The following is a 15,603-nucleotide window of genomic DNA, read 5'->3' on the forward strand; positions in this document are numbered from 1 at the left end:
ACTGATCTGAATCCTGCTGCTGATCAACACCTGGATAAAAAGGCTGTGCCTTCAGCAGTCTAGGAGGCAGCAGTGCAGGGGTTCTGCTGTCCTCCAGGCCTCATTTTCTTTTCAACCCCTTTGATTGGAAGAGTTTTAACTGTAAAAGTTTTATCTCTGAGTGATCCACATGGATCTTTTGTTAAGGTCAACTTGGTTGACTCAGTTTTAAGGTTAACTCGCTTTTAGTTTTTAGACTTTTATCAACTTCATTGGGGTTTTAAACACCTTCCGTTTTGGTAAAACTTTTAAGAAAGTTTTAACCAGGTGTTTTATATAGTTGATAATTTGTCTTAACTGTTAACCTTATAGTGACATTTTCATTTTGCATTATTTTAATAATGCTTGCCATCTGTTTGCATTTGTTTTTACAACCTTTTATCACAATTAAACCCATTTTAAATCCACTGTCGCAATTCTTATGTTACCCCCTCCTTCACATTTTAACACCTCCTGTCGGGGACGTAAAGAATATAATGTTACCCTGAATGCTGTAACCTTAGGACTCATGATTGTATTCAGAGGACTGTAACTCAGGAAGTCCACATTTTTTATTTGTTTGGCTTTGCTACTTTGGAGTAGGATTCCTGTTATAGACATATATACTCTGCATAGGTTTTAACTACAACATGTTGACTAGGATTTTGCTCTTCCTACAGAGGAAGTGAGTTCAGCATTAATGACAAAACAACACGATATGATAACAAAGCTGGCTGCCTATGAGCAGATATCCTGTTCCCAGCTGGGCACTATAGAAACAAACCATCTCACAACAATAGCACAAACTTCTGGTCTTCCATGTACACAAATGAATGTAGACATGCACGGACACACCTGGACCTGAGCTGTAGCATTTGCTGCTCTGTTTTATAAAAAAGAAACCAGTAAATTTTAGGTTTTATGAATAGACATTGATTTGTGTGTTCTAAATAAATAAATATTGCCATTATTATTTATTATTTATGCAATTTTAACTGTACAAATGTGGTGTTCAAACATGAAAAAAATAAAAACACTTGACATGTGACTGAGCCACAATTTTATACGCTGGCAAAAGCAGCCACTAGAGAGGGTTATTCTAGACATGAACCTACTCTGGGTTAGACAATAAAACAAGTAAAATGTAATAACACTAAATGTCCTCATAGAAACACTGCCTTGTCACAGTGGGACAGTTCATATCAGTGATGGCCAGAAACACAATGGCTGAGTCAAACGGCAGTGGTGGGTGGAAGCAGTGGAAAATATGTTTAGTCTTATTGAAAGACTAAACCCTAACCCTAACCGTGCATACAATGCTGTAGTTGATGGGATTAGTGGAAAATCTTAGCAAATAATCAGCCAATCTGTGTTTGTAGTTTTGTATTAAGTTCAAAAGAATCAACGGGATGTTTGACTTGCATCTGGTACACCTAAAGCTGAACATGATGAATTTTTACTAAGGTATTATTTATTGTGGTTTCACTTTCCAACAACTACACAACTAACAAGACAATTAGTCAAATTTTGTTTTCATTGATAAAAAGGTCTTGTGGTCTTGACCCAAGTACAGTCCAAATGATTATTTTTCCTTAAAAGATTGTTGCCAGTTTTGTCCTATTATCTGTTTCTACTCACGGAGCACAAAAGAAAAACTTGGTTGTTCTCCAGGAAGCCCGTCTATGTTCAGGGAGCAACCGCTCAAGTGAAAAACAACTGGAATCACACGGCTGCTGAGGGAATCAGCGGCGGGATATCAGGACAAGCACATTCTGCAGTTTCATCTTTCACTGACTTTTGCAAGGTTTGTCTCACTCTTGTCTTGGGATGTTGCATAACAAGAGGAGATGCTGACTGCTAATGGATGCTCGGAGTCAGATCTAGAAATATTGCATGTGTTAACAGCTGTCTCCGAAAGGCGTACCAGTCTTTAACGATCCCTTTGAGCACTCATCTGGCTCAGCAGCTTGGGCTCAAGAGTAGCTATGCGCAGAACAGAGGCAGACAAATACAACATACATGCTCTGGATCCAGCAGATATTTGTGTGGCAGTTATGGGCTGTCACTTTATCATGCTCCTGCGCAGTAATCGTCTATAAAGATGTCTGCAGTGAGTAGGCAATCAGAAACTAAGCCCTACCCTTTTTAACAGTTTCCTCTGATCTGCTGAAGCACGCTGAACAATTAATAATTAACACACGGGCACATAATGGATCTGGTTTTAATAATTCAGCCTGCCAATTTGAACTAAAATAGACTGGAGGCTAAGGCAGGCTGCTGTGATGCAACAGGTGGGGAGGAAAAGATGTGAGGCCAGGATAAAAGCTGGATTCAGCACATAAAGTAAGAAATAGTGGCTGTGAGCTCCTGGCATTCATTTAGGAACATCAGTCAGTGTTGGGCATGTGTAATAAGGCTGGGAATACAGTTGCTGCTGTGCCGCCCGAGGGCCAGCACAGCGCACCCTGACAACATTTGTTCTGGCATTAAAATGCATAAGTGTATTGGTATTTAATGAATGCAATGAGGCTAATTTGGAGTAAAAAGTAAAAGAATAAAGAATCAAAAAGCAGCTCATTTTCACGTCACTTCACTTTAACTGGCATGTCTAAGTTTTAATTATACACCATTTACAACATAATTAGCATCACAACAACGCTCGATTGATGTGAGAAAAAAATCAAAGCCTAACTGGTGCTTGAGCTATGACTGATGTCGGGCCCCTGACATTTTAATTAAGGCCACCATGAGAGCAGGACACATTATGACTAATTTTCCATCGTCTCAAGCACAGAGAACATAATTTGTTAACCCACTGTTTAATAGACTGACAATTTCAAGTGTGCTTGGCAGCGTGGAGCAGCAGGGACAGTGATCAGTGGAGGTGGAAGGGGACCAATATGAAAAGCTGTGATGAGTCAACAGATGACTCAAGAGGGATCTAAAACGAGTCCAGTCTATTAGCAGACGCCATCAGTCACACTCGTTATTTCAAACAATGTCACGCTGCCAGTCTGTCAGGCTGGCTGACACTTTCAGAGTGGTGTGTGTTTCCAGGGGCCACCTGTGTGCTCGGTTGAACGAGAAAAATAAAAAAGAAGGTCAGAAACCTCTCTTGTCTTCGTAATGAGTTACCATGGATCCAACACAGTAGGAACGAAAGGATTACCGCGGCAACTTTCAGCGTTGCTCTTAGCGTTGCACTGAGAAATGTCGAACGTGACTGCATTGCCGCACTCCAAGTGCACTCAGAGGGACATGCACATTGAAGCATATATGCATATTTAAGACTCATCAACCTCAAGGGTATACATCCCTGTGAGTATTATATTACTTTATATCTTTCAAATTCCTGCAGTGCAGAAACAGTAAAAGAAGTTGTGATGCACAAAGCTTTCATTAATTAGCTTTCAGAAAAGCACTTGTTAAAACCAGCCTAGGATGAAATCAGCTATAAATGTTCAATTTTCTTTTAAACGGGTTTAAACTGCAGTGCAAGGCAATGAAAATGTGTCTCAATATGTTTGGAAAGAACTTAACGGTTGTTAAATCAAAAAAATAGCAAATGTATTATCTAGAGAACAGTTTAAACGGCTCCCAGTCCCTCGGGGTGGTGATTTCTTACACTTTGTTCAGTAAATGAAGAGATTTAGTAAATGGCTTGTGTTTGTATTAGAGTGGCACGATATTAGGAAAACCTGCGATGCGTGACAACAGTGATTAATAATGCGATGACGATATGACTTCAAATAAATTGACAAATGCATAACTCAAGAATAAAGGAAATTTAAAACATTTTAAATGACAAAAAAATTACACGTGAAAAGCAAAAATTGGGATAAAAAGATAAAAGGAAAGGGAAAATGAACAGGAAAAGGCAATCAGTGGATCACGGGCAAAGCTGAATCAGCAGAAAGAGCAGAACGAAGCTAACTCAGGTGTTTGCTAGCCATCCAAATTAAATGGCTGTGTCTCAATTCAGGGTCTGCATCCTTCGTCGGCCGGTTAGTCACAGCGCCGCGACTAGGCTTGTCCCAATTCGAAGACCCCTTCAAATGCGGTCGACGAATCCGGCCTTCTTTTCGCCTGTATGAAGGATGGGTCCGGTGTATCCTTCAATGGTTCACATTTCCCAAGATGCCTTGCGGGCCGGATGGCAGAACTTTTAAAAACAATGGCGGACAGTGAAGCGGGAGCTGTTGGAGAGGATTGCGCACATAAATGTCAGTATAAACTTGAAAACTGTTAGGTTAAGGGCTTTTTGTGATACATGAACGTTATTTTAGTTTGAAATGTTACAGTAAAAGTGCTTGTAGTGCGGTCTCGGCTAGGGATGCACCGATCAGGTTTTTTGTTGCCGATCACCGATACCGATATCAAAGAATGCTGATCACCAATACCGATCACGTGGATTGGCCAGAAATTTTCTACAACATTATAATGAGTGCTACAAACTACATAATCTGGGAATAAAGGAAATGCAACCTAATCTAAAATGGTCTGTATTAAGGTTGTCACTGTGTGAAAATTTAACCTCACGGTTACTGTGACCAAAATTACCACGGTTTTCGGTATTATCGCGGTATTTTTTTTTTTAAACGTGCTACATTTTCACACAATTAAATAAACCCTGTATGTCAGGAAATATTGTCCTCAGTTTGTGTCTAAATTTTGCCTAAAATGTGTTATTTTGTAATTATGTTGTTTATTTGTTTACAATTTTCCCCTTTAGTCTTTAAAATGCCAATATTTGCCCATAACTTCTTATTTCATGTCTGATGTCATCATTTTAAAAATATTAGTTCAGATGATACTCAGTACTCAAGTAGCCTTCTAATCAGATACTTTTTTACCCTTACTTGAGTAATAATCCCTATATCAGGAGAATATTGTCCTCGGTTTGTGTCCTTCCAGTGAGCTTTGCAGATGTGGGGAAAATGTCATCAGGCAGTAATCATTGTTAAGTTCATAATTATTCTTGGAGAGAGACCAACTCTTATCTGCCCCTGGGAGCCCCGTAATGCATAGCGTCATTTCAACATGGGGGTGTCCGTGACACGGTTTATATGCAGGTAGCGGTGCTGCGGCTGCTTTATATAGCGACTCGTTGCATTCTCCCTCAACCCAAATCCTCGGATCACGCATTTTAGCTAAAACGCTAATGTTAACTTGCCTTGCGTTGACTGTAGAGTTGTGGGTGATGGTCACGCAGATGTGTCATGAGATTTGAAGCGTTGCTGCCTTTCACAGACACTTTTTCTGCACGTGCTGCAAACAGGATAGCCGTCTTCTATAAACTCCCTTGGCATTCTTCAAATATCCAAAAGATGCTCGTAATTCCGACTTTGTCTTCTTTGAGGGATAATAAATGTCCTCCTGAGCGCTGCCGTCTCCTCCTTTGGCCATTATTTCAGCTTTAGCTTCAAGAAAGTTTTGGTTGTAAACAGCAAAGCGCGTATGTGCCGCCGGTCCTGCAACTTCAGCAGATGATATGGTGGCTGGTAAGGGTCACCGCGCCTACAACGCAGCCACGGTAAACCCACCAAGATAATATAGTTTTTTTTAAAAAACAAGACGGTTATTATTATTGTCAACTTTTTTTTTACCGGGGTTTACCACTACACCGGTTACCGTGACAACCCTACCTGATCGGTCTGCTTCGATCTATTTTGAAAATTCCGATCAAAACCGATAGGGGCGCTATCGGCCGATTACGATCAAATGCCGATCCATCGGTGCATCCCTAGTCTCGGCTCGTATGTTCGACCGCTCGGTGTCGTACTTCTCCCGCTACGTTTTCCCCCTGATTTTAATAGAAGTTTGTATTTTAAGGACAAAAGAGAAAACCACGGACTTTATTAAGCTTAGGGCAGAGATGGACCACATGTTCACTGGAGCAAAGTGTTCGGCGGCTGTGGCATGGAGGTGTTATAACATCTCATATTTTAAGTTTAGTTTTTTCTGCGAAAACACGAAAGGAATAACCCGTTGTCCTCTTTTCTCTGTCTCTTCTCTTCCTGTTTTTTTCTTACATGTTTGTTAGGACTATTCTGAAGAAAATGGGCATCCAGGGGAAGGTGACAGCGATGACCAGCTTCTGGAGCTGATCAGGGAGGACTTGAGGCTGCAGAGGGAGGCAGAGCAGCAGAGGGCACAGGAGAGAAGGGAGAATTTTGACAGGCTTTTTACTTTGCTAGAAAAAATGGTTAAGAAAGATTAAACATGTACATATAAAAGAAATATCTAAATAAAATCAGTTCTGTATTAAATTCTTGAATTTTATTTTTGTTTACAAATGTGAATTGTTTGATATTACAGGGTATCCGCTGGGTCTTGAAAAGTCTTAAAAGGTAATAAATCGGTTTTGGTCAAATTAAGACCCTTAGAAAGTATTAAAAACTATTATCACATCTTTGCTCAGGCTCAGCTTGTCGAAAGTTTTTTTCTCTGAATTAGCTGTCCAACAGTCAAGGAAATGATTAAAAATCTAAATAAAACTTCGAGCTCCATCGTTAGTTCCTTCTCCCTTCTGCTCAGCGATTCCACGGTTGCTAGACGACGGAACGTTTGCGAGGGAGTGGCGGGAATTCATGAAGGCTAGGCCTGTCCAAATTCACAGCCGTTAACATCCGGTCTACTCGGCCGACGGAGGACCCAGCCCACGTCGGCTGAGTAGGCTGGGTCCTTCGAAGGATGCAGACCCTGAATTGAGACACAGCGAATGTCATCCGCCTAGGGGGCGGGCATCTAACCTGTAAGAACCCACCCAACTGGCCAAATGGATGAAAAGCTCTACTTGATTTGTCAAAAATTTCATGCTCCCGTTTGATTGACAAAATGCATTATGTGTAGCAAACATTCTGAGCTGACCATGTATTGCTGTTTATTTCCTGTTCTTTGCGATATTCGTATAGTGCATGTTGATATATTTGCAATGTATTGTGCATCCTTAATTTGCCCTGGGGCGCACTGAAGGCCCAAGACAGAGAGCAGCATTCTCTGGCGGCAGCCGGGAAGGAACCTACAACCTTCCAATTACTGGGCAGCTTACTCTACCTTCTGAGCTACTTTAAATTGATTTACAACGCTGGGTTTTGTGACAAAGACATTAAAAATTTACTTCTTGAAATGATGACTTTCAGTAAAATACTTCCAAAACACCACACCAAGGCTCAGCAAACGTCCAAGATCACAGTATGTAAAAATAATCTACTGTGTCCCGATTCCTCCCTTATAAACAACTAAAATAAGAGAACAGCAACTGTTCTATTCTGTGATCTTTATTCTCCTAAAATCACTACCTGACTGACAAGGATTACAACCAACAGAAAGACACAAAGAGAAGCCTGGTAACTAAAAGGGTGCAGGTTGAAAAATGGCAAATCATCTCACCATTGACACGGCTAATGCAAGGTGCAGGTCCAACTCTGAATCTAAAACCCCTGGTTATAATTCATTTGACATGTCTGCCTGGGCTGTGAATGATAATGTATGGCTCTACCTGCCTGAGCCCTGCACAGTTGGACCATTCATTCACTCACACACACACACACACACACACACACACACACACACACACACACACACACACACACACACACACACACACACACACACACACACACACACAAAGGGCTTGTTATATGAAGCAAAACTACATTGTAAACACAGCAATGTGTTAAAAAAAACATATCACTGTTTACAACCCATATACAACCCGATCATTCCCTGCAGGCTTGGTTTGAATAAACTTTGGATTTGCCCACTTAGTGCATAGAAGATTATTAGGCGTTTAAAGCAAAGGGGATGATAATTAGTTTCTTTTTAATGGAGGGTTTTCTGAACACCCACCATAAGGAAAGCACATCTAACCTATAAAGTTGGTGTGGAACGTTTTCTGTTTAGGCAATTTAGACAATAAACATAATCTTGTTGCATAGTTTAGCTTTTATTGAATCTGACTCAGTTTCTCATGACAATCACTCAAAAATGTTTAAATGAATAAATGAAATGTTGCATTACTTTATTAAGTGCATTGCTTTACGTTCCACACTATTACAGAACAGTTCAATTGGGATATCAAACGTTGAAGGGATGGGATATCTTGTTCTGAGGTTTATCACCAGGTCTCATTTGAATAAGTTCGAAAATAAGTAAATATGTGGTAAACAGGGGGAATGGACCAGCTTTAAGTATAGATCACATAGTTAAAAATAATTACTCCACAGTATCTTCTTTTATTATAATTTAAATCGATCAGAACAGTCGTTTAAATGCTAATCTCGGGAAATTTAGCAGCGGGTCGTTTTTATGTGTTTGACCAATTTCCGTTAGGTGAACATGGCGTCCCTCAAATTAAGCTAGTCTCATTAACACCCACCGTTAACCTCTCGGAAACGTTGCTGCAGCAGCCTCGTACTGAATTACTCGGAGGTGGCGTGAGTTCAGCCCCCCTCCTTGACAACAAATCTTTGTTCGTTAAAGTTTGAGAAGAAGTTTAATTTAAAAAACCCGTGAACCGCTAATATCACCGGGAACATGAACTCACCTTTCTCTACGGTTCACCGAGCCACGGGAGCGATCCGCCAGCAAAAGTTGACAAATTAATCAGAGCAAAGTCACTCAAGACTTCTTCATCCTTGCCACAGAGGAAGTGGTTTTACAACATATTCACCCCACTAACGTTACTTTTGTTCGCCGAATATCCACTATACAAAAGCAGTTCTCCGCTGCTCTTTTGTTCTGCAACCAGGCGCAGAAGTGTGAATTATTAAGAGTGTTTTCGTCTCGCGGACACTCTGAGATCGGTTACAAGTTTTCTGTTGGCGTAACCAGACTCCCCCCGCCTACTTGGTCAGAAAAAAAGTTTCAAACTTGATGTCGTTCTGAACCAATGAAAGAGCAACGAGAGGAGCAGAACAGCCCAAACACGCCCAAAGTAAAAGGCTCTTTAGGTCCAGCACACCCACTGCCCCCGTTGGGGTTTCCAGTAATTATTCTCGTCCAGGTCCGAATCCCACGGATGAAGATTTCCCTGAGGAAATGATGCTAAGGGAACAATGAACAGGAACCGTGGGGAGCAGTTTCTAAATCACCAGCAAACATGTGGCCCGTTCATTTTTGTGACATTTTTTTGGCACTTTTACTTATATTTGTAAATATCTGACAAAATAGAGCATTTAATGAGAGCATGCCTATTAACTATTACTCCTGGCTAAAACAAAAAGGAAAGTACATATCTCCGGGTGTTTTCAAGGCATGGGAAGTTTTTTAACAGCAGTTTAATGAGGCTGGCGGAAATTCCCTATGTCATATCCTTATTTTATTGTTCACACATCACTTTTTTTAGATCTGATAAATGGGCCAGATCATTAAATCATCAGCTCCAAAATTGAAACACAAGTATCTATCTATCTATCTATCTATCTATCTATCTATCTATCTATCTATCTATCTATCTATCTATCTATCTATCTATCTATCTATCTATCTATCTATCTATCTATCTATCTATCTATCTATCATCTATATCTATCTATCTATCTTGAAGCGCCCTCTTGTGGTTAAACGCGATAAGTCAAAATGGCTTCGTTCAGCTTTTTTTTTTTGCAGTGTTTGAACTTGATTCCTTTGAATTAATAACAATTAATAACACACTAATTAGAAATATAGGACGACAAAAATATTTACTTAAAATATATTTTAAAGTTAATTTTAACATAATTTGTGCCCAGTATAACTCTGCAATACAAGTATAAAATAATTTAAACATTATCCATGAATAGATAACGCCTAGTTTAAACATTATACATGAATAGATAACGCGCCGAGTCCACATTAAGAGGGGACAAATATTTTCTTCATGTCATTTTCGGTTCTTAGTTATTTTTGTTTTCTGAACAGCATTTCCCAGAATCCTTTGTAAAAAAGCAGGAAGCCTACGTAGCTTTGCGACGTGTCCGGAAGCTCATTAGCCAACATGGCGGCGCAACAGGGTGATGTTGATGAACTGTTCGATGTGAAAAATGCTTATTATATCGGTAGTTACCAGCAATGTATTAACGAAGCTCAGAAAGTGAAGGTAAGTGACGCATTTCCATTTATTTAAACGCTCGTTTTGTCGCGTTATTTATCTGTCAGTGTGGTTAACAGAGCAATTGAGCTAATGGGCTAACAACAACGACTACTCTTAATATTCTTGTTACTGATTTTGGTACTTACGTCTTGTGTTTGGTTTTTAAAGCCTTCGTCACCAGAGAAGGACATCGAAAGGGACATGTTTTTGTACAGAGCCTACATTGCTCAGGTACGTGTTGGTGGGGGATCAGCCTGATCTGAAGAGGCAGTGGACGTTATTGCTGACAGACAAAAATTCACCCTCTCACCGGAGGTTTTGTATTTCTTTGTTACAGAGGAAGTATGCTGTTGTTCTGGATGACATCAAGGCCAGCTCTCCACCTGAGCTGCAAGCTGTGAGGATGTTTGCAGAGTATTTGTCCAATGAAAGCAAAAGGTACAAGCATGCTTACACAATGCTCATTCATTTTGCCCCTAGCAACACAAACTATTTATATTAGTTAACCTCACCCTTTTGTGTAAAAATTGCTGTTCCAGTTGATTTACAAATTCATCTCTTGAGTATATTTTTACTTATTATGTTTGTTCAGGGATGTTATTGTTGCTGATTTGGACAAAAAGATGTCAAAGAGTGTGGATGCTGCCAACACCACCTTCCTGCTCATGGCGGCCTCCATCTACCACCATGAGACCAACTCTGATGCTGCTCTCAGAACGCTTCATCAAGGAGAAAGTCTGGAGTGGTAAGGGGGAATCCAGATTTATGTTTAAAGAGCAAGCCACGCCAAATCACCATTTTTTTTTTTGCTGATAAACTATATAAATGAGTGATTGGGCTGTAGACAAATGTAGTCAATAATTCGGCACTTTAGTGCATCTTAGTTCAAATTTAAATATTCTGCTTAAACCTGTCAGTGATGCACCATCGTCAGCTAAAAACTCGCACTACATTTTAATTTAAATCTGCCATCTCTATGGATAAGAGGTACACTATGATGTTAGATGGTAGATTATGATGTCACAATGTCGTGAGTGTGTATTTGTTAGTGGCTCCGCCCTCTTGTTCTGCTAGGCAACAGCATTTGTTGCATTTTTCAAACAGGAAGAGTGAGTTGAGTAAGAATCTGATGGGGGGTGACTTGCTCTTTAAGTCTGAATAGGATGATGCTTAGGATTCAAGGTTATTTCATTTTAACATATTACTCCAAAACTATGGAGCATATTTATGTGCTCTATTTAAATATAGAGAATATAAATATTCATTTATATAAATATTGAGAATATTAATAGAATAGCGTCTTTAAAATCATAGTTTATTCTAGGAAATTCTCTTGGAGTTTAATCTTACATTGTTAGAAAAATAGGTTAAAAGTAAACATTTATAAAGCTGCTTCATGGATTTGTGTTAAACGATAAAGAAGTGCAATTAAAAATGTATGCTTACAAATTTAGCATTCTGATTAATATAATTAAAAATACAAGAGTTGTTCTTTTTATTTTGTGAACTTTTAAATGTGTGGTTGGATTGTTTTATGGTTAAAAATATCAAACTGAGCATAATTCTGTGTTTATTTGTCAGTATGGCCATGACCATTCAGGTGCTTCTCAGTCTGGATCGTGTTGACCTGGCGAGGTATGGAGTAACTGTTTCACACCCTCAAAAATGTGTTTTCACGTACACACTAAAGATTGTTTACTAGTTGTATATGAGCTTTGATTATGGCTAACAGAGAATCTGCACATTATGACTCAAATTGTTTAATTTCTACATGACCTAATGGTCAAAATTAGCTTTTGGCTGTTTAATGAGGTATTTTGCTGCTAATTATTTATTACAGGAAAGAGCTGAAGAAGATGCAGGAGCAAGACGAGGATGCAACTCTAACCCAGCTAGCCACAGCCTGGGTTAATATTGCTGTGGTAAGAAATAAATATGAATTGTGTATGATTCATAAGTGAATGATCAACCACAAACTATTTGCTGTTCTATTAACTCTTGATGAAGCAAGAATTATTATTAGAGTGATACCACAAAATGTCAGCATTAATATATTGTGATTGTTATTTAGTTGGAACAAAACAAATTCATGCCTCCTCATCCAGTAAAGTCAGACGTAACAGGGTTCTTTACCACTAATATCATCTGAAAACCACAAGCTTCAGATGAAAATAAATAAACCCGTGTTGCTTTTGTGATTGCCTTGTTCCAGGGTGGAGAGAAGCTGCAGGATGCTTACTACATTTTCCAAGAGATGTGTGACAAGTACTCGTCTACTCTGTTGCTGCTTAATGGCCAGGCAGCCTGTTACATGGCGCAGAATAAGTGGGAGGAGGCTGAAGGAGTGTTGCAGGAGGCTCTTGATAAGGTTAGAGGACAGCAGTTCTGTCTCATCCTATCTGATGAGAGGAACTGGTTTATTGAATATTAACTGAATGTCTGTCAGTGTACCAGCAGATGGCAGCACATACTTTAGTGTTCAATAAAGCTCTTATTCACCTGCAAAGAATCAGTTATTTCACAGCAAAAAACTCATTTCCAAATGTTCGATTAATATAATAAATAAATCTTTAGTTTGGTTGTAAATATACGTTTTTTCATCTCAGTATTTATAAATGTGCTTTAATGTAAACTCTACAGCTTTGCAGTGTCTTGTGTTGGTCAGTGTTGATAAGTTTAATTTTTACAAAGCATCAGTTATTCATTGATATTCTCTCACTGTACAGGCAGAACAGGGTGTCGTGTAACTTTCAGCTCTGACTTTTCGATAAATAAATGATCCAAGGGTTAACTGCCTCCATAAAGAGAGGTTATTGTCCGCTTGTATAATCTCATTTTCACGTTTGTTTGAGAGGCAGAAATTTGGATTAGACAGGATCAGAGATTCATTCAACATCTTGTATAGATGAGAGGGGGAAATTGGTCATTTTCATTCAGATTTACCCTCAGAAAACACATTTAGGATCATTTTATCTCATCTTGTCTAGATTACACAAACTTAATGAAAATAAGCCTCCAGCTCTGCTCACATTGTATCTGTTTTTCCTCCCTATCAGGACAGCAGCCACCCTGAAACGCTGATCAACCTCATAGTGCTGACCCAGCATCTGAGTAAAGCTCCTGAGGTGAGACTTTGGACTCAGAAACCTTAAAAGCCCTTTCTTTTTAAAATGCATCAGTCGAACAAACTTCACCTGAAGTACATCAAACTTGTTTCCCCCGTGACCTTTGAAGCTTAAATGAAACATACACATTCATTCAACTATAGTAATCTGTTTTTGAATGGTTTTTAATCATCCCTTTGACACACATGCTAGTTTAGTGGTGTGAGTTACACAACCTGAGACTCAGAGTTCAGCAGATAAAGGCCTGATAATCAGACTCGCATTTGATGAACTAGATAGCAGCGTAACAGAATGCTGAGCAAAAACACGAAGACATCAATAAAAAGTCTCACTTGAGATTACCCACACCACCACGTCTCGCTGCAGGTTAACTGGTGAAATTAGGCTATTTCTTTGTGAGATTGATGGAGTTCTCGGAAATATAAAGAAAATGCTTTTATGTCATAAGCATAAAGATTTGTTTTGTTTTTATTGTACATGAATGCATTTGTGACACGAAACCTCACAAGTACAAACGTTCGACACATTTGTGCTAAGTTCTGCTGCATTTTGCAGTGTTTCGTGTTTTTCTTCCTAAACATTAAATATTTATGTCTCCTGAGTAATTCAGCAACAGCTATGTGTTTGACTACAGATTATTTGTAGTTGTATCATATATGGATGACGGCAAACAAAAACACTATTTTCATCAGTCGTTGAGTCAGAACCTTAAAACCACTCAGAAAAACACAAACGGGCACAGAAATGCAGACATTTATTCAAGATTTTACTTTTTGTACTCTTAATAAACCTGCTCCCCACTTAGTTCTGTTTACTGCAGCTTCTTCTGTTCTGTGTGCCGTCAGGTCACCAATCGGTACCTCTCCCAGCTGAAGGATGCACACAAAGCCCATCCATTCCTCAAAGACTATTTCACCAAGGTAACATGCTCATTCACTCATTCAGAAGATACCCTAATTTGTTTAAACCTGATTTAACCCTTTGATGCATAATGGTCACTACAGTGGACAGGTATTCAAAATTGTTATTTATTTATTTTTGCTATTAAGCACAGCTTTTGAAGACTTTATTGCATGTGAGCCCCTCCATTTGGACTTCAGTAAGGCAAGCCACCATATTTCATGTTCAGAATGCACGTTGTCCACTGAGATGGACATGTAATAAAGTATTTGTAAATTAACAAAATGTTACCAAAAATATTTGCTGAAATTTGTTTCATTCACACCTAAAGATGAATGAAAAAAATTGTTTAAAAAATCATGGTTGAAGATCTCATAATTCATGCATCAGAGGGTTAATTGTTCACAGATCTTCTTAACTTAACTCTTTAACATATCATTTACAAGTTTTTGTAAAAATAGTTGGACAAGTGTTCTTGGTCCAAAGCCAGTGAGATCCTCCAGCCGTAGCCAAGCACGCTGTTGTAATTTCATGTGTGCAGAAGCACATAAACATGCTATAACACGATTACTAAACAAACTGAGACTTTTCCTACAGCTGTAATGTGAAATATGTCCTTTTTGTTGTGTTTAAGCGTTTCCTTCCCTGTTTTCCTGCAGGAGAATGAGTTTGACAGATTAGCTATGCAGTACGCCCCTGCAGCTACTGCATAACACTTCTGCTTTTCTTCAAGATACCTTGACGGTGAACTTAAAGAAAGCACAAAGAAGAACATCCTCTTTCTCATCGACTCATATTTGTGTTATGTTTTTCTTGAACATATTGGCTGTATTTAATACTATTTACATGTCTTCTAATCCAGTCAGCAGACAAATGCATCTCTTCAGTATCTATTGAAATTTACATTTCTAGCTATTTCTCTGTAATAAACATTACTTTGAAATGTTAATAAATGTCTGAAATTCATTGAGTGTTTATGTGTGATCCAACTAGAAATACCACATTGTTTATGTAATATAAACACAGTCATGTCTGACTTGGGATCTTGGAAGTTGAACCTGCGCTGTCTCTTTAAGTCATCCTTCCTAATCCTTTGTGGTTTAGGCAGAGGGATCTAAAAGAAGATAGCCAGCCTGAAAACGTCACGGCCCCGTACTTTTTTAGTCGTTTTAAACACGCAGCAGCTGAAGCGCGTTGTCCTCCTTTTAACGCACCAGTTGATCCACGAGGGGAGCGGAGCGCGCGCCGCCTGCACGATACTGCTGCTGCCGGGAGGAGGAGAAGCCACTCTCCGGAATACAACCCTCTAATTTATCCTTTTTTCTTTTTTTTACCGGTATAACCTGCCCTGGTGTGAGACTTGCCGGTTTCCTCGTGGCTCTGTCTTCTGAGGCGTTACATAAAGCGGATAACGGGCGGGGATGAGAGCGTGTCTGGCGGCGTGTAGCGGCACAATTATCTGACCGCGGCGTTCGGCGCCGGGGA

General features: G+C 39.4%; 2 protein-coding genes across 2 annotated transcripts in view; one reads left to right on the forward strand and one right to left on the reverse strand.

Annotated features, from left to right (window-relative positions):
- Nucleotides 1-8,795, reverse strand: part of tnfaip8l1 (tumor necrosis factor, alpha-induced protein 8-like 1) — a 53,951-nt gene extending 45,156 nt beyond the window's left edge. Inside the window, exon 1 of the mRNA XM_015971300.3 lies at nucleotides 8,567-8,795. The gene's annotated coding sequence lies outside the window, so the exon portion shown is untranslated. The remainder of the gene's footprint in view (nucleotides 1-8,566) is intronic.
- Nucleotides 8,796-9,940: 1,145 nt separating this feature from the next.
- cope (COPI coat complex subunit epsilon) lies at nucleotides 9,941-15,084 on the forward strand. The gene is made up of 10 exons (XM_015971299.3): nucleotides 9,941-10,099; nucleotides 10,262-10,324; nucleotides 10,431-10,531; nucleotides 10,686-10,838; nucleotides 11,675-11,728; nucleotides 11,934-12,015; nucleotides 12,306-12,461; nucleotides 13,150-13,218; nucleotides 14,064-14,138; nucleotides 14,778-15,084. The coding sequence occupies exons 1-10, from the start codon at nucleotides 9,998-10,000 to the stop codon at nucleotides 14,829-14,831; spliced, it is 909 nt and encodes a 302-aa protein (XP_015826785.3). The 5' UTR covers nucleotides 9,941-9,997; the 3' UTR covers nucleotides 14,832-15,084.
- The last annotated feature ends 519 nt before the right edge of the window (nucleotides 15,085-15,603 follow it).

This window comes from Nothobranchius furzeri, chromosome 8, assembly GCF_043380555.1.
Source record: "Nothobranchius furzeri strain GRZ-AD chromosome 8, NfurGRZ-RIMD1, whole genome shotgun sequence".
Lineage (NCBI taxonomy): Eukaryota > Metazoa > Chordata > Actinopteri > Cyprinodontiformes > Nothobranchiidae > Nothobranchius > Nothobranchius furzeri.